The following is a 26,278-nucleotide window of genomic DNA, read 5'->3' on the forward strand; positions in this document are numbered from 1 at the left end:
AGTGGTAAGAACAGCAAGGGTAAATATCACCTACCTTGCAGTTGGTTAAGAACATGCTTCTCAAATTAAATTCCACAAGAGATAATATCACAAAAATGTTGACTTTTAGCCTGTCACATTTGATTTTAGTTAGTTTTTTATGAATATAGAAGCAGGACAAAGGCATCTTGTGGCAAAAGCTTACTGAATTGCAGTTCACAGTAGATGTTCAGCACTTGTTTTGAAACCCAATGCTCAAGTGATATGAAGTTTCCTGTTTGCAAACAGTGTAAAATTAGATAGGGATTACTTTGCATTAAAATATACACCTTGTTCATTTATCAGGTGAAAATAGTCTGAAACAAGCATGTGATGATTAATGAGGTGAGACTACAGCTAATTATTGTTTCCTGCAGTAATTAGGTTGGCAAAGCTCATTAAGATGAATGAACACCCTGGTCTTCCATTCTCAAAGTGAGGATGTGAGCAGTTCCTAGTTTCAGCTGCAATAAAATTTCATTCTGAAGATTAAGCTAATATTGCGCTGTCTGTGTGATTTCCTTTGATATACAAAGCATAACACAAAAGAGGCTCTGAAGTTTTTCATCATCTGAATTTATACTAGAATCCCTACAGTGTGGAGAAAGGCCTTTCGGCCCAGCAAGTCCACATTGACCCTCAGAACATCCCACCCAGACCCATCCCCCTATAATCCTCCTAATCTACACATCCCTGAACAATATGAGCAATTTAGCATGGCCAATCCACCTAACCTGCACATCTTTGGACTGTGGGAGGAAACTGGAGCACCCAGAGGAAACCCACACAGACATGGGGAGAATGTGCAAACTCCACACAGACAGTCACCCAAGAGTGGAATTGAACCTGGGCCCCTAGCGCTGTGAGCCAGCAGTGCTAACCATTGAGCCACCGTGCCACCCTATGGTGTTTGTGTATGTTGAACAGTTTCCTGAGATTTTTTTGAAACTTTTTTTCCTTCTGTAAAGAATCTGAGTGTTTTGTTTGGTTATACTAAATGACTTGTTTTCAGTAGTTGAAAGCTTATATTTCAATCAGTGAGGACTTAGTTTCAATAAGGAAAAGACAGTAGTTCCATTTCAGCAGTCTCATTTAAATAAATTCCAATTCAATATAAAAAATCTAGGTCTGGGTGGGATGCTCTTCAGATGGTCAGTGCAGACTCAATGGACCAAGTGGCCTCTATCTGAATTGTAGCTTAGAGTCATGCAGTCATACAGCACGGAAACAGACCCTTCGGTCCAACCAATCCATGCCAAACATAATCCCAAACTAAATTAGACCCACCTGCCTGCTCCTGGTCCATATCCCTCCAAGCCTTTCCTATTCATGTACTTATCCAAATGTCTTTTAAACATAATTGTACCCCCACATCCACCACTTCCTCAGGAAGTTCATTCCACACTCAAACCACCCCCTATGTAAAAAATTTACCCCTCATGTCTTTTTTAAATCTCTCTCCTCTCACCTTAAAAATGTGCCCCCTAGTCTTGAAATCCCCATCCCAGGAAAAAGACAACTACCATTAACTCTATCTATACCTCTCATTACTTCATAAACTTCTATCAGGTCACTGCTCAACCCTCCTACGCTCCAGTGAAAAAGATGGCCCAGCCTATCCAGCCTCTCTTGAAAACTCCAACTTTCCATACCTGGCAACATCCTGGTAAATCTCTTCTGAGCCATCTCCAGCTTAATAATATCCTTCCTATAACTGGGTGACCAGAATTGGGCACAGTATTCCAAAAGAGGCCTCACCAATGTCCTGTACAAGCTCAACAGGACTTCCCAACTTCTATACTCAAAGGACTGAGCAATGAAGGCATGCGTGCCAAATGCTTTTTTAACCATCCTGTCTATATACAACGCAAATGTCAAAGAATTATGTACCTGCACCCCTAGGCCCCTCTTTTCTACAACACTACCCAAGGCCCCACCATTGATTATATAAGCCCTACCCTTGTTTGTTGTACCAAAATGCAATACCTCACATTTATCCAGATTGAACTCCATCTGCCATTTTTAAGCCCTTTGACTCGTTTCTATGAATGATGGTCAATGAGCTAGTGTGTAGTGTCCCTGCCTCTCAACTAGAAGCTCCAGATTTAAATCTTAGGTCAGGGCTTGCTGGAAGTTACATTTGTAGTAAAGTGAAACAGGTTGATTTTCAATCTGTGAATGCTTTTGATCAAATTACAGCCTCTAGTGCCAGGTTTGCATTATGTTCCAGGAGAAATTAGCTATGAAAACAGATGTAAGCACATGTTTTATCTGACTTGTACACCACTACGGATGAAAGGAGAGAAGAGTATTGAAGGATCTGAGATAAATTTCCAAGTTAGGGTGGTGTTTGACTTGGAAAGGAACTTGGTAGTGGTGTTGCCCATCACCCTTTCCTTGTACATGGTCGTGAAGTTGGCTTAGGAGATGATGTCAGACGTGCTTTGAAGATGGTACACGCTGCTGCCACTGTGCGTCAGTGGTGGAGGGTGAGGTGCTTCAGACAGTGGATGGTGCATCAATCAACTGGGCTGCTTCATCTTAGATTGAACCAAACCAAAGTTGCACTCATCCAAATGTGAAGATTAGTCCATCACATTCCTGACTTTTCCCTTTAAGGGCATGCAACAACTTTAGGAAGGCAATAGTGACTTGCTGCAGGATTCCTGATAGCTGACCATTCCTGTAGTCACTGTATTTAAGTAGTTGGTCCAATTTGGGTTCTGGTCAATGGCAAACCTTACCCCAAGCTGTTCATGGCAGAACATTGAGCAAGAGTAATGCTGTTGAAAGTCAAGGGAATGGAGATGTTGGTTGCATCACACTCGTTGCAGTCATCGCTTGCCTCTTACGAAGCTAATGATGTTGTCCAGATCCTGTTGCATGCAGGCATGAATTGCTTCAGCATCTGGGGAATTACAAATCATACTCAACATGATGCAATTATCAGTGGACATGCCCAACTCTGAGCTTATGATGGAAAGATGTTAATTAATGAAGCAGCTGAAGATTGTTTGGTAACTGAACCTGAGGAACTCCGACACTGATGTTCAATGACAGGGAGAGGTGGTTAGTGTGATTGCTCTTGGTGGTAAATTGTTGATCATTAATAGTCGGTAGGTTTGTGGCAGAACGTTAGTGCATTTAGCTCTAGATCTGAAGCTATATCAAATCAAATAAAAGTTCCTGCATTAAGAGTCTCGAGACACAGTAGTAGCGTCAGCAGGTTTAAATCCTACCTGCTTCAGAGGTGTGCCCTAACAGGTTTTTTTTTAAATACATCTCAGGTACTAAGTTAATTCATTTCAACTAATTTCTGACTTGTTTATTAAATTGCTGCCAGCAATAAGCTGACATCATGGCTTCCATTATTTTCCCTTCGGCCTATAAGTGATCATTCTCTCAGTTGCTGCACTTTCTTTTAATGAGACAGTATTATCACCCTCAAGATGTTACAATACCATAAATTTCAAAGAGGAGAGTTTTGTTTAAATCGATGTGTAAATACGTTAGATTGCAATATTGTGGATACAAACCTGAAAAAGCCAATAAGTACTGTAAATATATTGCACGAGGGTATTGTACCAGAGCATTGCTGAGATAGGAAGTGTCACGAGTTGGAACAGGTCAAGCTCCAGGTTTCAAAGCTTGGTTTGTGCTACTGCAGAGGCTGGGAACTATGTGAATAGGCTGTTTCTGCAGGTGGGTACTCCGCAGCTTAAGGTTGTTCAGAGACAGAATGAGACGGAATGTGATTGAAACTTACAGAATACTGAACGGCCTGGACAGAGTGGACATTGGTAAGATGCTTCCATTGGCAGGAGAGACTAGGACCCGAGCACAGCCTTAGAGTAAAGGGAAGACCTTTTGGAACAGAGATAAGGAGAAACCTCCTCAGCCAGAGAGTGGCAAATCTATGGAGTTCATTACCTCAGAGGGCTATGGAGGCCAGGTCATTGAGTATATTTAAGACAGAAATAGATAGGTTTTGATTGTCAAAGGGATCAAAGGTCACAGGGAGAAAGTGGGAGAATGGAGTTGAAAACCTTATCAGCCATGATTGAATGGCAGAGCAGACTCGATGGGCTGAATGGCCTAATTTCTGCTCCTATGTCTTATGGTCTTGTGGAGTCACTGCTGGTCAGGGAGGACTGAGCAGATAGCACAGGAATTCCCCCTCAGGTCTAATGCTGAGGACAATGATTCCTTTAGGGAATGCAGCTAGAGGTAGGTCCATGCTGCCACAGCTGACTCAGATGTGTGGGATGGGGCTGGGCAGAGTGGGGTGGGGGGGTGCAAGAGGAAAATTGGGAAAGATAGAGTGACAGAGGAATTCTATAATGAGGGCTTTGCTGTGGCAGGTGACACAGATCATGGAATGTACATTGTCTTTCTGGTGCCAAGGACAAAGATGTCACTGATGGCTGCAGAGTTGGTAGAGAGTAAACATTCAGCAGTTATGGTTCATATCAAAACCGATAACAGAGGTAGATATGGGGATGAAGCCCTTCAAGCAGATAAAGAAAATAAAATGCCCAGCTGGAGAAATAGATCAGGATTTAGATTCCTGGAATATTGAGACTGGTTCTGAGGAGATTTGACCTGTACATGTTGGGACCAATCGTCCTTCAGGACAGTTTGCTAGTGTTATTGGGCAGGGTTCAAACTAACCCGACAGGAAAATGGGAACCAGGAGGCAACACTATATAGAAGAAAAACAAGGAACTGAGACACAGGTAACACTCAGAAAGGAACAGTAAAGTATCAGGTGGGGTAAGAGGAAATGTACTAAAGTATAATGAAAAGCTTTGTTTGCAAGCAGTACAGGTACAGTAAGCAGGGGCATACAGATCATAGGGTGAAAAAGACTTGGACTGAGTGAGGCATACAGGTTACACCGCACAGGATGTACACCAGGCAAGATCAACATTAACAAGATCAGTATTATTTGAAGTTAGAGGGTCCATTCATCAGTCTAATAACAGCAGGGAAGAAGCTGTTCATGGGTTCAGGCTTCTGTATCTTCTGTCTGACAAAGAGGTTGTAGGAGAGCATCAGTAGGGTGGGATGGGTCTTTGATGAAGTTGGCAGCCTTTCTTCAGCAACAAGTAGTGTAAGTAGAGTCCATGGATGGAAAGTTGGCTTCCATTATGGTCTGGGCTATACACACAACCTTCTGTAGTTTCTTACAGTCCTGGACAAAGCAGTTGCCGTACCAACCCGTTAAGCTTTCAATGGTGCATCTGTATAAGTTGGTGAGAGTCAGCAAAGATAAGGAAGGAAGGGCCAGTGGGATAGCAGTATTGATTTAAGAATTACATTACTTAGGAGTGAGCATGTCCTAGAGAGGACAAAGGCAGAAGCTAATTGTTGGAACTAAGAGGCTGAAAATAGGAATGGTGAAAACAAATTAAGAGCAGCAAAGAGAGAGTATGGGAAGAGACTGGCAGCTAAAATAAGTGGGAATCCAAAAGTCTCCTATAGCCACATAAATAGTGAAAGGGTGGTAAAAGGGAGGAGTAAAGTCAGTTAAAGACCAGAAAGGATTTATCCGTGGATGCAGAAGGCATTGCTGAGCAATTAAATGAGCACTTTGCATCTGTTTTGTTTTAGCAAGGAGGAAGATGTGTCCAAAGTCATAGTGCAAGATAAGGCTAGATGAGATAAAGATGAACAAAGAGGAGGCATTGGAAATACTAGCTGCACTTAAGATTAGTAACTTACCAAGATCTGATCAGGTCAGATACTTATTAAGCAAAGTAAGGGTGGATATCACAGAGATACTCACTATATCTTTTTATAGATAGAGTTGGTGTCAAAGGTAAAAATTGCAAATATCTCTTGTTCAAAAAGGCATGCAAGGAAAAGCTCAGCAACCAGTCAATTTAACCTAAAAATCAAAAATACTGCGGATGCTGGAAATCATAAACAAAGGCAGAAATTGCTGGAAAAACTCAGCAGGTCTGGCATCATCTGTAGAAGGAAATCAGAGTTAATGGTTCCGGTCCAGTGATCCTTCTTCAGAACCAGTTTAACCTTGCTGATGAGAAAAAAAATACATTGATACAAAAGCCCAAACAAACCTAACAATAATTTGGCCAAATGTGGATGAATTTAGAAAAGCCGACATAAATCTGTTAAAGTCAAATTGTGGGGATTAAGCTTTTCGACGAGAGTAATGTGGTCAATATGGTGTTAGTGAAATTTCAAAAGGCGTGTAATGGACAGCAAAGTTGCCACTCACAGAATAAAAGGGACAGCAGCAGCATTGATGAGGTTGGATGAGTGACAAGAAACAGATGGTAGTGGTGAATGATTGACCTTTGAACTGCAGGGAAATATGTCCAGTAACGGTGGCTCCACGATAGGACCACTGATTCTCTTGATCCCTATTAATGTCTTCTATGTTCATGGTTATCCTGAAAGGAAACCAAGGTGGCATCTGTTATTATTCTTTGACAATATCCATATGGTTTTAAATATATCCCTCTAATCCTCCTCCACTAGTGGAAATCTCTATTGGCCATATTTTAGTGCTTGCCTTGTCAAATTTTCCTCTTTTTCTTAACCATTTTCTTTCCCAAATTTCCCCTTTTCGGTGTGTCATTTGTGTTAGGCATAAATACTGGCTTGAGGTTTAAAAGAGAAGAGTCTGATCCCATGATAACCAAGACTCTTTAGGTCATTGTCACTACATGTAGGTATACAGGAATTGTAAATGCAACTAACATTAGGAATTTACCTAAATCCCCCACCCCACCAGCTGCGAGGATTGAATAACAAATGGTGTAAACACAAGGGACTGGGTAACATGGAACAAATGGCATAAACAGATAACGTCATAATGTACTGAGAAGTAGACAACATCATGGTGGGGGTGGGGGGGGGGGGGGCAGTGGTAATCGCAAAACATTACACAGTCATTAAAACTTAGAGAAAATAGACAATCACAGCTTGCAAACTACAGCACCCCTGTCAGTACAGTATCCCTGACAAATGTCTGGAGAGGAGCATAACGGTTAGGAGGGATGTAGCAAGCGCTGGCATCAATGTGGCATGCAATCATTGTAATGCGGAATGTATAAATATGATGTACTTGACTGAGAGAGTTAGTGTGTCTGACAGACTGCACCCAGAGACCTCCCCCACACTGTGTTGAGAAATAGAGTGATTTGTGCTGCTGAACACAGGACTCAAGACTCCTCTTTAGAATCTCTCCCCAACAGAGGGTTGATCCCAAAATTTAGAGTTGGGAGCACACTTGTGTGCATCCATATTTGTTCTGTAGTGCCTCTTTCATTGTCTCGGGATTGGTGCCACCATGTTAGTAGGGCCATTTTATCCAGCTCCCTATGGTTGATTGCCAGTCTCCAAAAGTTGTCCGGTTTTCTAAGGGGCCAAATTGGTGAATTGTTTGCTGAAGCTACAGAGGATGTTGTCTGAGGCCAGTGATTACTTTAACAATCTTGCCCTTGGCTTGTTTAGGAAAGCCATACTGTTTTGGGGGTTTTGGGTTGGGGCCCCTGTCATTCATGTTCATGCCCTGTGAATGAGTGTGTGCTTTGTAAGAGTCTCCTGTGCTCCCAAGTCATTCATCATATCTACAGGCTTTATCCAAAATCCCCTAACTGAAAAATCCTGCCTGTATATCTCCCCATAGCTACCTCTATCAGTGCCTTGTCTGTCTGAGTCATCAGCTCAACAACAGTTTGTCAGATCACATGACAAATTGTATTTATGCACGAACTCGGAGCCCAGAATATGCTCTGTTCCTGCATGTAGATTCACGAATATGGCTAGGTGATGATACACTCTGTCCCCTATCCTAAATTCAAATGGGTCTAACTCTGCTCCCTCCTGTAAATGTCCAGTGAACCTACTTAACTTGACTTTTCTTTGTGCGCCATGTGCACCAATTTCTTGGCTGTATTCAGGGCTGAGTGGGACCCCCTGGCTTGTGTCCCACAAGAATGCAACAGGGTTGCCCTGTACCTCCCTGTCCACTGGGGGGCCTTCCTACCCTGTCCCACCTTACATTATACACTCACGTCGGTGTGGTCTGACCCCGTCAAGCCCTCAGACCTATGTTCAGCTGAGGGGACAGGGGAAAGGAGCTCTCGGTTTCCTCCATCTGGCCTACTAGGGCTTGTCACACTCGTCCCTCTAGTGGCTTGGTTCAATATCCCTGCTCCCTGTTTGTGTGGAGGTTGGCGGGTGCTCTATATTGTCAGGCATAGTGAACTGCTCAGCTATAATTGTAGCATTGCACGTGCTGTGGTTATGGGGTACCCTTGGAGCTGACATTTTCCGCCAACAGGGAGAGACAGTGTATGGGGGCCATTGACCTCTGCCTCTGTACCCTTCCCTCTGTTAATTCTCCATACCGCACCTGAGTTTGAGGCTTTTTTTTTTGCTTTATTCATTGACAGGATGAAGGCGTCGCTTGTTATGCAACATTTATTGCCCATCCCTAATTGGCCAGAGGACAGTTTAGAGTCAACCACATTGCTGTGAGTCTGGAGTCACATGTAGGCCAGACCAGGTAAGGATGGCAGTTTACTTCCCTAAAAGGACATTAGTGAACCAGAGAGGTTTTTCCAACAATCAATAATGGATTCACAGTCGTCATTAGATTCTTAATGCCAGATATTTATTGAATTCAAATTCCACCATCCACCATGGCATGATTCAAACCCAGGTCTCCAGAACATTATCTGGGTCTCTGGATTAACAGTCTGGTGATAATACCATTAGGCCATCACCTCCCCTATTTTACCAGGAATATTTTACCACTCTTATTTGCCTGAACCTAATCTTCCTCCTGAACCTCTTTCTCCCAATCTTGGGCCATTCTCCTGAACACCCATGCCTCTGTGTAAGTATTATGTGTGGGCTTGAAATTCTCACAGGTCTTTCTACACCCTTCAGGGGCACGTGCTACCAAAATCCTGGTCCAGTTGGAGTGATTTTTGTCCATCTAACCTTGTTCTGCTCATTTTCCTAAAGACTCCAGCGAAGTGGCTCCACACACAACACGTGAATAGAGGTGGGTGTTCCCCTGTATTTGGCCTGCATTTGTTTAAACCCTCCTACTGACTGCTGCTGCTGCTGCAAAAAAAAAGTTTGTGCCCAGCAGCCACCGCCACCCTACATTCTGGGAATTGGGTCAGGCAGATTAGACCACGGCACTCATTAATATTAACATTAGTTTACTTTTTTCTGTGTCATCAAGCCCGTGTAAAACTCTTTGTTGACAGGTATTCCCAAAGAACAAACGGATGGTCAGCAGAGGGCTCAATTCTGAGGATCTCTCTCACTATCTCAGCCACTTGTGCTACTAGGAACAGGGTCGGGTACATGACTGGACTTCCATTGCTTTGGTCATTCCGGTGGCTTATTGTCAGAAGGCTCACTGGGGATGTGCAGAGGGCTCGGATTCCCCAGTCATCATCGTGTTCAGTGTACCAGTGAACCGATTCCTCCAGTTCTGGTCAGGACTACCGTGTGATCATTTCCTCTTCTGTTTCAAATGCACATCACCCCTTTCTGAAACCTAGAACTTCATCAATATTGCACTGGCATTTAGAATAGTCTGCAGCGTAGGTTTTATTTTCTTTGTCTGCTTGGTGCAGGACTTCCAGCAGGAATTCTAAACATGTGCATTTTTCTGACAACTCAGCCTTTTTGGTCTTTATTCCAGTCGCTGACAAGCCTTTTGATAATGAGTCTGGAATGGGCCCATGTGGAACAAATTCATCTAGGTCCCCGCTGCTGCTTTATTCTTTAGTTTCTCCATCTCCTGCTATCAAGCAACTCCTATCTTAATGTAGTAGTTCTGTAATCTTTCTCTTGTAGTTGAGATATGGGAATGGATTAGGGTTGGCATCCAGCTTTCGCTAAAGTCCTGTTCCTGTGCTTCTAAGTCTAAGGCATAACAGAAACAGGCATCGCACCCCTCTGACACACCAGGAGATGGGTCTTAGGCCTTCTCGTGTTTGATTCAAGTTTACCCACACCCTTAGACTAACCTAGTTGCAAATTCTGCCATTTGTCTCACTGTTCAAAACACCTGGTTTATGGCCTAATTACTGGCCATTCACCAAGTTGAATCCTGGCCATCATGTGGGGCAACTACCTTCTGAGTTCAGGCACAGGCTGGATTTCTGAGAATACAAGGTTCTCGGGTTCAACTTCAGACCAACTTATGGTCACTAAGTATCGAAGCCCACACAGGAATGTCAAATGTTTGCCGTGAAATATTCTATACAGACACTGTGTCCAGTTTATTACTCATAAAATGCATTTCCGCAGGTGCTCTTATTTTGAGACAAACAAAAAGGACCACAGTTCAAACTTTATATGTACACCACTGCGAAGAAAAACCAGAAATGGAGGTAATTAAATCCGATGGACCCCTGAGTATAAACACCAGGCGGGAAAACACAACACTGATGATATTATCCAGCAGGCTAATGAAACGTCTGTGAGCAACGAACCAACCACAACATCCACAACCCGAGCTACAAATCTTCAAGAACCTTAGTTCAAACTTAATTTTATTAAAACATTTGCAAGTTAAAGAAACAACCCTTACTTAACAAATTAACCTTTCCCCAAACTGATTGGGCTGTTGTATCCAATTCACTGAGCTCTGTCGATGGGTGGACTCAGGGTCTTCGTGATACCTAGGTGTATTGCACATTGCAGGTCTCAGCAGGCTGATCGAGTCTTCACTGAGAGTTGTTTCCAGGTGTCCAATTTTACCCTTTTCCAGATCCTTCTGGCATGTTTCTGGCTTCAGCCAATGTAGTCACAGGGCAGGGGGCACAGCACTCAATAAGGTGAGGCCAGGTCATCTTAGGTATAAATCTGCCCAAATATTTCACTGACTAAGAATCCTCCAACTACTGATTCTTAAGCTTAAGCACTGATTTAATCCAGGTTTGGTGCAGGACTTCGCAAAAGATTTGAAACTCACAATAGCAACAGTCATCTGTAGGTTGTCATGCAAATCACCTGCTGGTGCTCATTAAAAAGACTGCATGACATTTTGGTGGCTAACATTTGACCCAACATTCTCTTCCAACAGCAACCAACCTGATTACCAGTAAACAAGTGGTTGCTGAGGATTTCCAGCCTTACATAAAGTTATAGAATCCCTACAATTGCAGGTAGAGGTATTTCGCTCGTTGAGTCTGCACTGACACTGTGAAGAGCATCCCAGCCTATCTCATATTCACCATAGTTAACCCACCTAGTCTGCACATCCCTGGACACTGCGGGAGAATTTAGCGTGGCCAATCCACCCAACCTGCACATCTTCGGACTGTGGGAAGAAACCAGAGCACCTGGTGGAAACCCACACAGAAATGGGGAGAATGTGCAAATTCCACACACAGTCGCCTCAGGCTGGAATTGAACCCAAATCCCTGCCGCTGAGGCAAGTGCTAACCACTGTATCATTGTGCCGCCCCACTGTATGACTGCGGTACAAGATTCATGTAATTCATGATAACTGATCACATGAATGACATCAGCATAAAAGAAGACATCAGTCTAAATACAAGTGAAGACAGACATCTCAGACACTGCAGTGGAGAACTGCTTCTGACATCTCACATCTCACTGAACAGATATAATTAAGGAGTGTTACAGCATATAAAAGGAGTTGAAGAGTCTCGCTTAGTGATAAAGAACAAAGAACGAGCAGTCTTAGTATTTGCAGCCAACCACAGTGCAAAATACATCAGATCAGTATTTCAATGCATAGGTAGCTGTATTGACTTTAGACACTAGATGGTGGTAGCTTAGGGAAAAAAAAAACTACAGTAATCAGCGTGACTTTGAAGTTAAAACACAGTCCAATGGCCAGGGCTGAAAATTTAGGCAGGACAGGCGAGACTTGCATGGTGCAGGTGAGTAAAAAAACTCTGAAGGCAGCCAAGACCGTAGGAGAATTTGAGAGAAAAAGTGGAAAAGGAGAAGTCTCAGAAGACAGAGGAAAAGATTTCATAAGACTTTGATTACAGAGCCTCAGCAGGGCAACACTCAAAGCTGGGAAAAGGGACTCCAAGGCCTAGCCACCAACTGGTTTTACTCGGGAGAGGAAAAAACAGAGCAAGAATACTCTGAAAGTAAGGAGGAAAAACAAAAAGTACTTACCCAAGTTAGTCAAGTGTAATCGTTCATAGGATGACAGCTTTTGTTGAGAGCTTGCTGTTACCTCAAACACGTGATAACACAAGACACACAATGAGGTCAAAAATGGGATCCCTGCAAGCAGCAGTTTCTTTGTTAATAGAGTAGCTTCAGACTTACATGTGCAGGAGCAGCAACATAGAATAGAATAGTGGAAAAAAAAGTGAAGAGTGTTTAATTCCCAAACTCTGGCGTCACTATTAATTTTTATACATGTGTTTTGTTAAGACAAAGTCTATCTTGGTTCAATTTACAACTCATGGGTTCACAAGGTGGAAGGATATAGGAACCACATTCTCCACTGCTGCAGGATGCCGACATCAAAGCTGCCAAATCTTGGGCTGTTGGAATTCCAGGCTGGACCACCATGCCGCCAAAGACAGTGCCTCAAGGAATCCCTTAACATCAGGTCAGCAAGTTTTATATGCTGTAGGTCTAACAGTTAAAGATGTTCTGATGTGGAGGTGCCAGTGTTGGATCAGGGTGGACAAAGTCATAAGTCACGAGATACCAGATTACAGTCCGATAAGTGTGTTTAAATTCACAAGCTTTCATAGCACTGCTCCTTTGTCAGTCGAACTGATTTTAAATAAACCTGTTGGACCATTATCAGAAGTCACATGACACCTGGTTATGTTCAAATAAGGTAAATCATGGAAGAAAGTATCACAAAGTATGACGCATTGATTTAAGCACTTGTGTGTTCTTTAGTCTCAAAATAATTTAGTGATAGAATGGGTGAGATTTTGTCAGCAACAAAGGCAGCTCAGAGAAGGTTCACTACCATTATGAAGAGAGTTTGAACAGATTAGGCCTACCCTTTCTAGGCTTTAGAAAGAGATCTAATTGAAGCATATAAAGATGCAAAATGTGTTTGTCAGAGTAGCTGTTTCCTATTGTGTGGGAAAACTAAAATGAGGGGTCACAGTTCTAGTCCACGGGCTGACAGGTTTAAAACAGAGATGAAGAGAAATTACTTCTCTCAAAAGGGTCATAAATCTGTGGAATTCACTACCCCAGAGTGTCGTGAACGGCAGGGGCACTGAATAAATTCAAGGAGGAGATAAGACATTTTTAATTAATAGTGCATTGAAGGGTCATGGGGAGTGGGCAGGGCAGTGAGTTGAGGCTGGGATGAGATCTGCCATGATCATATCAAACAGCAGAACAGGCTTGAGGGGATGAATTGTCTACTCCTGCTCCTAGTTCTTATGTTCTTTATACAAGTATTTGGAAAAAACAATTCAAACCTTTGTAACAGATTTATTGTTAGCTGGAGGTTGCTGGTACAAAGTTTTGAAATGCGATTTAATTAGTGACTACGTAATAGTTGAGGTGAGGAATGAGAAATTACAAGACTTCCTTCAATTTGAGGATTTAACATTGGAGTAGGCAATCCAATTCTCTGCACTGACAGGCAATGGTATCCAATAGAGTTAGTACTGTGAGAAAACATCAAGGATTCTTCTGAAGTGATCGAATGAGTAGCCCCCAAGATGGTGTCATCACACTTCAGAAAGGCTGCCAAAACACAGAGCAGAAATCAATGTCATTTACCATTGTAAGGTTGTACAAGGTGTGGTTCCAAACACAATCACAAGTGTAATGAATGTCCAGCAGCAGGACCTGTATGATAGAAGAGTGGCCATTTAGGGCACTTTAGAAAATATCGTAAGCTAACAGCATTTTCATCACCTCAAAAATAAGGTCCCTCAATGGGAAGATTTCCAGAAGAAATGGAAATCACATTGCAAGGAATAAGGTTAACAAAGATGCAGAACAGCAAGTAAAAGCAACATCTCTAGATGAGGTCAATAAAAAGTCAAAACAGATTCTGGATTATCAACTAAAGGCTTGAAATAGAACTTAAACCTGAAATAGGAGTAGCTGTTTCAATAGTGGAAGGAAAGTTGCCATTGTTGAAGTCCAAAAGACACAGGCCAGCACATATAATACTTCAAGTATAGTATGCCAGGTGACAAAGATCTTCATATATATGGGCAAATCGCTACAAAGCTTAATCAGAGAGGAAGAAGTATCATGTAACACTTTATGTACAGGGAGGAATCAAAAATACTTCTTCATTGAGCAAAAAAAAATGCACATATCCATTCTGTAAGAGGCAGAAATGCATACAATACTTCAGAATGAGGATGGAAGAGCACTTGAATTTCCAAAGTTGTTCAAAGGTTTAGGCAAATTAAACTTGGAGTATCGCATTAATCCACAAGATGATGTCAAATCAATCTGCTTGAACACATTCAGGACAATTCCTCATCCTTTAACAGAGAAGTAAAAGCTCAGTGAGGGATGTGGATTCATATTACCAGTGACACAGACAAGTTGAGAACCAAGACTTCATGTGGATCTCACTCAGTTTAAACAAAGGTGTAAGAAGTGGAAAATATTTATTTTGTCCATCAACAATAATTTTACAAAATTGGCAACAAGCACCTTCTTTTTCCCCCCATAGAACTGTATACAAACCATGTGCTCTGGCAGATACCCTTAGAACCCATGACCACTTCCATCTCGAAGGACAAGGGCAGCGGATAAATGGGAACATCTGCAAGTTTCCCTCCAAGACACTCACCATCCTGACGTGGAAATATATCACTGCTCCTTCACTATCACTAGGTCAAAATCCTGGAATTCTCTCCTTAACGGCATTGTGGGTCAACCAACAGCATATGAACTGCTGTGACTAAAGAGAGCAGCTCACCACCACCTTCCCGAGGGCAAATCGGGACAGGCAATAAATGTTGGCCAGCCAGTGCTGCTCATGTCTCAAAAGTAAATTCTTAAAAAATGCCCAAGAGTCAGGATTGGTGACTACATCTATTACCCTATTCGGGTAATAGGGTATTACTTCGACCATCTATCATTCGGAATCTCCTCTGACCCAAAGATTTTCCAAAGGAAAATATCTAGAACTCTGGAAGAGAAACAGCGAACTTTTTGCCTTTGGATATCATCCTATTTCACAGTGAAACAATGAAGGCACCACAGAACATGTCTTATACTAAATGAGAATTCCAATTCTCCATTTTTCTCGGACACAATATCCAAGACAAGGAATCATGAAGGATTCAAGGAAGACTAGAACACAATCAGTAAATCCCTGGTTCTTTTTAGACATGAAGAATCAAGAGGGGAAGGTTATCTCCAACATAAAGTCTTGTTCAACCCATGAGAGTTTTTGAAAATCTGACAGAAGTGGGTTTAAGTCAGAAATGGCTCCAGCTTTGGAAAGAATCAAAAAGTTACTTTCTACCTACATTTTAGCACATTATAGTCTAGTCTCATCCACTGTTTTAGCCAAACGTGCATCTTCTTGATTTTGCAAGGTTTGTGATCACAGTTACATGATCTAGGCAGTTAACAACTTGTAACAATTTTCTTATAGTTTCTTAAACTGCAACATTTACTGAACATAAACTGAACAATCTTAGTTGGTGGTAAGGACCAAACAGTCTCAGGGACAATGTCTGTACAGTCACCCACAAACCAGAGATTCTCCAGACCTGTACATCAAAGTACAGATTGCAGTATCGGCTTTCAGCACAAATAAGTAACACTTTTTTTTCCTGTTCACTTGCTGCCACATATTTGAACAACTTTAGAAACATATCTGGAAACAATGCGTGATACTTTTGTCAACCAGTACTCATCAACATTAATTGCTGCATGAAAGTTGGCTGCCACATTCACATTAAACTACATTACAACTACCCCCTTCAGAAGTACTCAATTAGCTATGAAACAATTGGATGTCCTAAAGACAAATTCTCAACATAAATGCAAATTATTTTCTTTGACATTCATTCATATAAGTCAATTCTACTTCAAAGTTATTTAATTATGAGAGAGATTGTGGCAATGAATTTACATACAGCAAGACTCCATGCACAGCAACTGTAAGCAAGCTGTTTTGGAATGATTGAAGAGGTGGTGTGTGTACATAGTTATTTATTTTCTATTAGAAATGATCAGTCAGATTGCAGCTGGTTCTAATGATGCGACATCCTCCTCCATAGGTCCTCACAACAAGGACATCACACCATTCATTATCAGCACAAACACAGTAGCGCTAAGCAGCGTGACTTTACCCCAATATGCAATGAAGTCTGTACAAGCTACAACAGCTGTCAGTTTCAGATTTCAGACCTTAAGGACTACATTTTGACATTCCTGTCACCAGATACTTTTTTTTAATAACGTGTCTCAAGCTGGGTGAAACCTGCCACAGAACCTCACTCCCACCATGAGGTGAAGGTGAGCAATTTCCACAACTGCTACAGAGGGTTTTAAGAGTCAATCCAATTTGAGGTAGGCAGAATAGGGGAGGAAGAAAAGTGGAAGATCAATAGAGTCAAAGGTTTTCTGGCAAAAGAACAGACAAGAACAGTTATAATTACAGGATGGTATATTGTCTCTTTCATGCCATGGTCAATGACATAACTGAGCAGCTAAATGTAAGCTGAGGAAAGTAAGGTGAACAGCTAAAATCTATTTCATCACTAACATTACAAGGCATAAAGAGAGATAAGTTTCTGCAGACACAGTTTATGGAGTTCAGAGACAACAAGTAAAAAGCAGGATTTCAACTGGAAATACTCATGATGCCACTCAAATATAGAAATAGGAAGATAAAAATTGTTGCATGTGTGGCTGGAGAAATGGACTAGGAGGCAGGGCTTTAGGTTCTTGAGGCATTGGGACCCATTTTTAGCAGAAGATGCAGCCTCTACAAGCTAGATAGGTTCCCATCAATCCAGCCTGAACCAACATTTTATCTTTGTACTGTGTCAGTGTTGTTGGGGAGAGTCTAAACGAGCTTCGCAGGCAGATAAGAACTCAAACAGATTCTGAAAAGGGGGAAAAAATGGATATGGCAGGCAGAAAAACTTGGAAAGGAAAAAAAGACATCAAGTTTAAGGAATAAGGCAGATGACCGGATAGACCAGATCGACATGTGGGTGCATGAAATTATAGATAGGAAACAGAATGGAAAGAAGGGTTAGCATGACAGCTCAACTTTCCTGGTTAAAAAGTTTTCTAGACAACAAAGACATTCAAAAAGGGTCATGGACACAATACTCATTAAAGAAAAATAGAGGATAGATAATACAATAGAACTAATACTAAATAAAGCCAGATGGGTTGAACTGAATAAAAAACAATTCCAGGTTAATCAGGGTGTGTACTATAGGCCTCCAACAAAGAGGAAAGAGCAAATCTGAAAAGTGTAGAATGGATCAGTAATTGGGAGGCAGGGGATATTGTTCAACTACCCTAATATTAACCGGACGACTAATGCGTAAAGGCAGAGTAGGATGCTGCTCAACTTGCTGGCTAGAGAGGGATCAGATCAGGACTTGTGTTTTAGGAATGAAGCTGGAAACGTGATAGGAGGAATATATAGAGAGTATTCTGGCGGCATGGATCTTAACTCAGTTAAATTTAGAGTAATGATAGAAAAGGGCAAAGCAGACCAAGAATAAAACCTTAACTGAGGAAATGCTAACTTTATTAAGGCAAGATGTGGTGTAACTAATGTGGACTATTTGAATCAAAGCTTCAGACTGTATAAAAGAAATCAATGAACCATTCAGGTGGTGCAACAATAGTAAATTGAGTTAAACAAGAGGCGAGGGGCAACAGGTTTGGGGAATGCTAAAAAAGCGAGTACCCATTAAATGGTATGAAAGTACCAGGTAGAGAGAAACGGGGCTCTTAAAAGCTACGTGCTCTCATTCCTGAAGGCAGCTGGACGAATAAATAAAATGGTTAAGGAGACTACAGCTGGATACACATTAGCTGAGCCATAGAAGAGCACAATAGTTATGGTAAAATTACATAACAATTGCAATGTAGGAGATTTGAGAGAATATTACCAGGAACAGGGATTTTTTAGCTAGAAGACTGAATTGGTTAGAGTTCTTTTCTTTAAAACAGAGGATGAGGAAATCGCTAACCGAAGTGCATCAAATTAGGAGGTCTTGATAGATCAGACAATTGATCCTATTCTTATTGGTCAAAGTGTCCACAACCAGGTATAAGGTGAGAGGTAGGATTAAGAAATTGGAGATGGAATTATTCCACGGATGGTAATAAGTATCTGTAACTCGGTCTGCCCTGTCACCATTTCAGACATTCTCGTTATATTAAGAGAGTACTTAGATATGCACTTGAAGTGCTGAAACCTGCAAGACTATACGGCAAGATTTAGTGGGTGGGACGAGCAGGAGGGTACCTTGAACACCCTCTGGTGTAAATGTCTACGATTCTCCCAAACAAAAAATAGGTACAATTTATTCTATTCCCTGAAGTACATTATGAATCAGTTGACATTTTAAAAGGAAGTTTATGGCATTTCTCTCTCATTCCAGGTAGTCCACATTTGTTGAATAGAATTTTGCACAATGGAATCCAAAAATCAAAACTTTCTCATTCCAGTAACAAGATCACTACTGTATTATACCTGGCAGATGTCAGAAAACAGTGACAGAAATTGGACCACCAATTGAAAAGCAAACCGGTTACGAATTTTATTTACAAATTTACATATTCTCATGCTGGCACAAATCTTCTTTATAAGTTAAATGTGGCTCACATTTGGTGATCAATTTACATCACATTGTATAGTTATTACAGAAGCATCAAATTCTTGCGAGTGTTACCTAAAATAAGCTCACGTTTAAATGAACTCCCCATTACATGATAATACAAAAATTAAAATATCTCGATCCTCGATAGAAGAACTACAGGGGAGAGGAGGATTCCTATGTTCAAATTGCAATTACCTGGAATACCACTATTTGATGAAGTAGTGGGTGTAGATTCAATAGCAACTTTTTTGGGGGAAAGAGGGGGTGGTGCCTGTCAGGAAACAGCACAAGGTTGAGACTAATTGGAAATATTGACTGATGAAACTGTTCAGAGATGCTGTAACACACCTTAGTGCAGGTGGTACTTAATGTGGGTTTCCTGAACTCAGGGATAGGGATACTACCACTGCACCTCAGGAAGCCTGCAATTAATTGGATAGCTGGTCAAAAAATTCCCATCGTCTGCACCAAATGAATACTTTAATGCAACAGCCTTGAATTGTGTTGCATCAGCTGAGATGTTTAAAAATTTTTGTTATGTGACACTTGAAAGAAGATGCTGATTTAAACAACTTGGACAGCTGCATCTGTCATAATCTAACTATATCCTATTTTCAGCAGATTGATGCACAATGTATCTTACAGGGTCATAAATCTACGCAATGTTTACATCACTTCCACAAAATATATTAGTTTCTTTGAGGCCATCTTAGGAAACATTATACAACTTCACTTTTGATAGTTAATTTTAGTGCTGTAGGCCACAAAATCAGATCCTCCAACTTTAATGTGATGGAACATGTTCTCATCATCACTCAAGTTAGCCTCCATTGATGTGTTATATAGTTTCCACTGGTGGATTCTCATTAAATAAAAATAATTGGGCATACACACACACACACACACACACACACACACACACACACACACGCGCGCGCAAAAGAAAGCGAGGACTGCTGAATTTGATAAAAGATAGGTATCTCCACAAATACATGGGTAATAGATACATGCTTTCAAATGCAATACTGAAAGTATACTAGTTAGGTGCAATATTGATTTTTTTTTTTAAAAAGGAGGCTCGTTTTAATTTGCACAAGTTCATTTTAAAACTGAACTGTTAAAAGCAAATGCAGGAAATACTGGGAACACAAGTTAACCTTTAACTTTTCCATTTCAGATGAAGGGCATCAAATAGAGATATGCAACAGATTTTAAGCAAGATTTGCTGCTATTGCAAGAAAACAGTCAAAGCTGATGTTGTGCAATGCATTAATAAACTTTGGATAAAAAAGTGTAATTTAAAAATTACCTCCATTGTATATGTCTATATACAAGACTGACATACCATCATTGAACTATATGGAATAAATGGGAAAAATATGTGGCTTACGAAGTCAGTCTATTGAATTGGAAAATAGATCCGTCTTGTCATGTTTGAATGAAAGACCAACATTTTACAACCAGGAGAAAGCTTCCATTTTATATCTACTCTGATATTTTCCAGAGAAATGGAGAACCTTTGCCTACTTCATTAGAGTTTATTCTTTGTTTGTAGCAGTTTCTTAGTATTAGTTATAGTGATTACGTACCCATTCTGACCAATTCATGGAACATAAATGCAGGAATTAGACAAAGTTTGTAAGCACAAAACGGTATTTGGTTTTACTTCAATAATCTCTAAATTTTAACAAAGCTGCTGCACATCACCATAGAACAGAGATACAAGTGACATTCTTTTAAAATACATAAATTAACTTTTTACCTTTTAATTCTCAGTATAGGTTTGGCTGAGTGCATGAATTTATGCAGCTTAATTCTTAATAGTTCATTATTCATACAAATAATTTAAAACCCTTTACCAAATTTAGGCAAATATGTTTTGGTTCAAGTGCAAACAATGAGCAACTGTTCTGGTCAAATCACAAATCCCCTTTTCCAAGGATGATAAAAGTTAAATAAATTCTTCAGCATTACTTCACAATCAGAGTTATACAATTGAAAATATACTTGAAATAACAGACTGTTTTAATGGAAAGAAATTACAAAGTTTAAAGGTGATCTTGTAATCAAGCTTAATTAACAATTTAACCCCAATGCCTTGCACCATTTACAGAAGGTACTGCCTGCTTTAAATAAAATGAGGAGTACAAGAATTGCTGCAATGTGTTTCTTTGTATCAAGTATCCGTTAATACAATGTTTACATTTAAAGGAATGGAAGATAGTCTCTGTGAACATAGTATGTTGCATTATAACCAGTAATTCTTCAGAGCTAAGGTATTGTCTTTAGCTACTGCTGTATGGATTTAAGGTTAGCATTTCCAGTTAAATTCATCATGGCTGGCATTTTGCAGCAGGAATGACGGGAAAGCTGCTGGAATTTGCTGTCGTTACTCTCCTGAAACTAACAGCTATTAAAGTTTGCACATGCTAAGTTAAACATTGATATCCAGAAGCTGCTAAATCAATGACTACCCGTCCTAATATGGTGTTGAAGTCACCCCAAATTTGCAATTTACTGATTGATGCCTTAGCACACCTAGTCTCGCCGGAAAAACTTAAAGTTGTAAATTTTTATTCCTGTGAAGTGCAACAGAGTTTGAAGTTTATAACTACTTAACAGCCTAGATGCTTGAAGGTACATTTGTCAATAGTAGGGTGAAAGAAGTGGGGGATGCACAAGAAGCCAAATTTGCAGAAAAACAATTCTCAAAATATTTTAATGTTGAAGTGTTCCAGGACCAGGGGCCAACATAGATCAACAAGATAGTTGAAGATGGGAGAAAGTTAAAAAAAATGCTAAATTGGAAGACAAGGTGGGAAATGGAGACAGTAAATGGAATTTGTTTGTAACCAAATTAGTTTTGAGTAAAGACCACTGAGCTGAAACATTAGCCTTTTCTCTCTCCACAGATGCTGCTTGACTTGTTGAGCATGTCCAACTTTTTTAAAAATAGATAAATGCAAATACTCTTACAAAATATCCCTGACATGTATCCTCCTATATTCAATTCTTGATGGGTTAGAAGATCCGCATATTACCTCAGCTGCTGCTGGGACACAAGAGTCATCCAAAAATAACTCTAGCAGCTACGTGTGCAAATTACACCACCAAAGGTTAGGGGCTTGAGCCAGCTAACATCTGAGTATTTAAATCAATTTTTCCAATAACAGAAACACCAACACTATTACTCACTGAGAACATTCTTTCCCCCTGTACCTTTAGATCTTAGATCTTACAATACTTAAAGCACTAGCTGGAAGAAGAAACCATGCCCAGCCATGATCAGGGCTTTTGTGCAAGGCACGGCAGCACTGGTGAAGATTTTCACAATCTGTTGAAGCATGTAATTGCTTCACGGTTTTGCCTCAGCACAGTTAGTGGCAGTGGAAATGTAGACAAAGAAAATTTTTAGTTGCAGTGAAATGGTGGTTTCCACTAGAAATGTAGAATATCATTACCAATATTGCCTTCAAGAATGATTAAGTGGCATAATTAGTGTCAAATTACTAAAGTATGCCATAAACCATAATTTTTGGCTGAATGTTATCTAGTTTTAATTTAATGACATGGTGTTCTAGAAAACAATAGAATGCCAGTACTGACAGTACTTTGTAACATACTCAATTCATTCAGCCTGTTTTCTGTTCTTCAGTAATGGTAAAACTGCTGTCATTCAGGAAGTTTTAGGTTTGTAACTTCTGGCTTCATTTTGAAATATTGGCAGAATCGCACAGATGCATACCTTGGGGGGAAAAAAATGAAGAAGTCAGGATTAATTTTAAATTTACTGGATTCTTCACGTGTTCTTCATACACTTCGTGTGTTGTCAGGACCAGATAGCACATACTTGCCCTACGTTACTAAAACTGATCAATGAGGGAGGAGCGGGCAGGGATTCAATTTAGTACATAAACTGTCAAAAAGAGGTACAAAACGCTGAGCTAGCTTGCCTTGGGGGGAAGAAAATGAACTGTAATTAAATGAAAAACATTACTATTTAAATTGGCATGGGCTGATCAGAAACAAACAGTCAGAAGTGAATTTCTAAGTGATACGTCAGATTTGAGTAATACGGAAAAACTTGGTACAACTTCATTGCTACAGGGATGGACTCTAAGAAAAAGGGAGGTTATACTGCTGCTGTATAGAGTGCTAGTGAGGCCACGCCTGGAGTACTGTGTACAGTTTTGGTCTCCTTACTTGAGAAAAGGATGGACTGACACTGGTGGGGGGGGGGGGGGGGGGGTTTAGCGGCGGGACACAAGGTTGATGCCGAAATTGACAGCGTTGGCTTAGGAGGAGCGATTGAGTAGACTGGGACCATATTCATTGGAATTTAGAAGAATGAGGGTGAGCTCTTATAGAAAGATATAAAGTTATGAAGGGAATAGATAAGATAGAAGCAGGGAGGTTGTTTCCACTGACGGGTGAAACTGGAATCGGGGGCATAGCCTAAAAATAAGGGGGAGCAGATTTCAGATGGAGTTGTGGAGGAACTTCTTCACCCAAAGGGTTGTAAATCTGTGAAATTCCCTGCCCAGTAAAGCAGTTGAGGCTACCTCGTTGAATGTTTTTAGATGCAAAGATAGATAGGTTTTGGAACAGTAAAAGAATTAAGTGCAGGTAAGTGGGAGCAGAATTCACGAAAAGATCAGCCATGATTTTACTGAAAGGCACAGCAGGCTTGACGGGCCAAATGGCCTACTCCTGCTCCTAATTCTTACATTCTTATGTAAAAAGAAGAATGCAATATAGCATACATCTCTGAAAAAAGGCTTTCAAATAATACATAATTTGCAAGCATATTCCATTAAGGCACAATCCTCAGAAAGTGGCTCAACCATGATTAACAAAAGCAACTGAAGGTAGTATTTGAGAAGACTGACTTATAATGTTGCCAAAACAGCAGTAAGCCTGGGGATTGGGAGGATTTTAGAACTCAACTGTGATCAAGAATTTGTCAGGAAATACAACATGAAATGAAGTTGGCACTAAACTCATTCTGGGCATAATGGGGAACCAAGGGTATGAAGAGAACAAGGAATTTAAGTAAATTATCTTGGAGAAATTAATGGGACCAGGTGGCAATCTTTTGAAGCTGACAACTTTTATTCCTGGGTTCTAAAGAGGTAGCTGCAGAAACAGTGATTGTGATTGTGATTTTGGTCTGTAAGAATTTCTTAGATTTTAAAACAGTTACCAAGAATTTAGAAGATGGAAAACATAACCTCGCTATTCCAGAAAGGTGAAAGAGAAAAAATAGCAGGGAAATACAAGCCAAATTAGCCTCAGCCCTCACAGCAAAGTGGTAACAGGGTGATTAAGCAGCATCAACTTGGATTCTTGAAACTAAAAGTATGTTTGACAAATCAGTTATGTATCTTAATTACATCCTGAAAAGATCCTAACTGAAACTGTATAATGTTTTTGGATTGTGGAGCAGTGCACAGGAATGGAAGAAGTTACACAGGGTAGGAGATGGGTTAAATGAATGGCAAGAACACAGCAAACAGCAAATTCAAAGATTCTCAGGCAACACCTTCCAAACTCAAGACTACCATCATCTAAAAGGACAGGGCAGCAGGGAACACCACCATCTGCAAGTTTCCCTCCAAGCCACTCACCATCCTGACTCAGAAAGATATTGCCTTTTCTTCAGTGTCACTAATTCCGGTCAAAATCTAGAAACTCCCTCTTTAACTATGCTGAGTTTATCTATACCCCAAGGACTGCAACAGTTCAAGGCAACAGCTCATTACCACCCTCTCAGGGACAACTAGAAAATGGGTAATAACTGTTTGCCAGGCCAATGATACCCATATCCCACAAGTGAAAATTGAAAAATGAAAAAAAGAAATAATGAAAGAAATCAAAAATAGAATTCATAACATGGAAGTGTGAAATTACCTAATTTAATTAAAAATACTCTGAACACTGAGGCAAATGCTTGCATTCAGAGGGGCTTGAATATGAATCACAAAGTTAACATGAAGGTAATGACAAAAAATTAGGAAGGCAAATGTTATGCTAAGTTTGGTTACAAAGGATTGGAGTACAAGAGTAGACAAAGTTTCTAATTATGCAGTATTACTTAAATAAGTTTTATGGAGCTATGATTTTGGTAAGAAGCAAGCAGACTTGACAGATCAAAATGGCCCAATCCTGCTTCTATTTCTCATTTTCTTATAAAGCACTGGTTGAGAAAATAGAGACCATGGAAAGTGGTAACATGAATGGAAATATAAAGTGAGGATAACTCTAGAAAACAAAAAAATGATAGGAGTGAAAGTGTATGTACCTTTGGGGTCTTCACTGTGCAACAGCTGAGCAACTGCAATTCTGATTTTATTAGAACTGAAGTCCCAATTGTACAGCTTGTGGATTTTAACTAATCAATATATTTCCTCAGAATTCAGAGGGAACATCTGGCCTCAACTTAAACTATATGAATCCACAGCTTACACCAAATATTATCACTGATGAACCTAAATGGACTAGTCCCTTAATTTATAACTGACTAGTATGTACAGGGAAGTTTCATAGTCTTAATTAAAAATACTACTGAACTGCAACTTGAAGGAACTGAAAGTCCCTTCAATCCATGTTTGCTGGTTCACCAACATACAAAATATCTGGAAGGTAATCAAGTGTCCCAACATGCATAAGACAATAGTACAACACAACCACTTGAGAGATTAGACTAGATTTTTAAAAGCTTGATCAAGAGATAGGTTTTACAAAGGGTCATGAACAATGGAAATAAGGCAGAGAGGCAGAGTAGCGTAGAGTGGAAATTCCAGTTCAGGGCCTGGGCAAGCAAAGACACGATAGAAAAATTTAAGTCAAGAATGCTCCAAAGGGCAGAATTAGAGCAGTGTCAGTATTTCATAGGATTGCAGTGGCTGGACATTACAGAGAGAAGGGGTGGAAGGAGATGGCATACTTGGAGGGATTTGAAAACAAGGATGATAACTTGTAAACCAAGATGCTGGCTAACTTTGAGCCAGTGTAAATCAGCAAGCGAAGGGGTGAAAGATGAACAGGATTTTGTATAAATTGGATAGGGAATACAGATTATTGGAATGACAAGTCTACAGTGAGTAGAATGTGGGATACCACTCAGCAGTGCATTGAAGTGATCAGGTCTAGAAGTAACAATGCCAAGTTATAAAGAGTTTCAGAAATTTAAAGTAGGGGTAAAGTTATAAAAGCTAAAATTAGGCAGTTTTGTGACTGCGGTCAGAAACACACCTTCAGGTCAAATACAGTACTAATGTTTCAAACATTCTGGTTTAGTAACAAAAACTGAAAGAACTGCAGATGCTGTAAAAGCTCAGCAGGTCTGGCAGCATCTGTGAAGGAGAAAACAGAGTTAACGTTTCGGGTCCGGTGACCCTTTCCCAGAACTGATGGCGGCTGGAAAAACGTCAGTTTATATGCAGAAAATA

The 26,278-nt window shown here is 40.4% G+C and overlaps 1 protein-coding gene across 9 annotated transcripts in view; it reads right to left on the reverse strand.

Moving 5' to 3' along the window:
- Nucleotides 1–2,271: 2,271 nt before the first annotated feature.
- Nucleotides 2,272–26,278, reverse strand: part of etnk1 (ethanolamine kinase 1) — a 58,396-nt gene continuing 34,389 nt past the window's right edge. For 2 of the 9 annotated variants that reach the window (XR_007264440.1, XM_048610089.1), the window contains 2 exons: nucleotides 22,451–22,572; nucleotides 2,272–2,926 (listed from right to left, as the gene is read on the reverse strand). Coding sequence is in view for 7 of the 9 variants with exons in the window: in XM_048610089.1 (XP_048466046.1) it covers nucleotides 22,500–22,572 (73 nt within the window). In the remaining 2 variants the exon portion in view is untranslated. Of the gene's footprint in view, nucleotides 2,927–6,262; nucleotides 6,438–13,465; nucleotides 13,738–21,530; nucleotides 22,573–26,278 lie in introns of those variants that run through there. The other 7 variants (XM_048610091.1, XM_020536878.2, XM_048610085.1 and 4 more) reach the window with 6 other exon arrangements.

The sequence above is a fragment of the Rhincodon typus genome, chromosome 22 (genome assembly GCF_021869965.1).
Source record: "Rhincodon typus isolate 14 chromosome 22, sRhiTyp1.1, whole genome shotgun sequence".
Taxonomy (NCBI): domain Eukaryota; kingdom Metazoa; phylum Chordata; class Chondrichthyes; order Orectolobiformes; family Rhincodontidae; genus Rhincodon; species Rhincodon typus.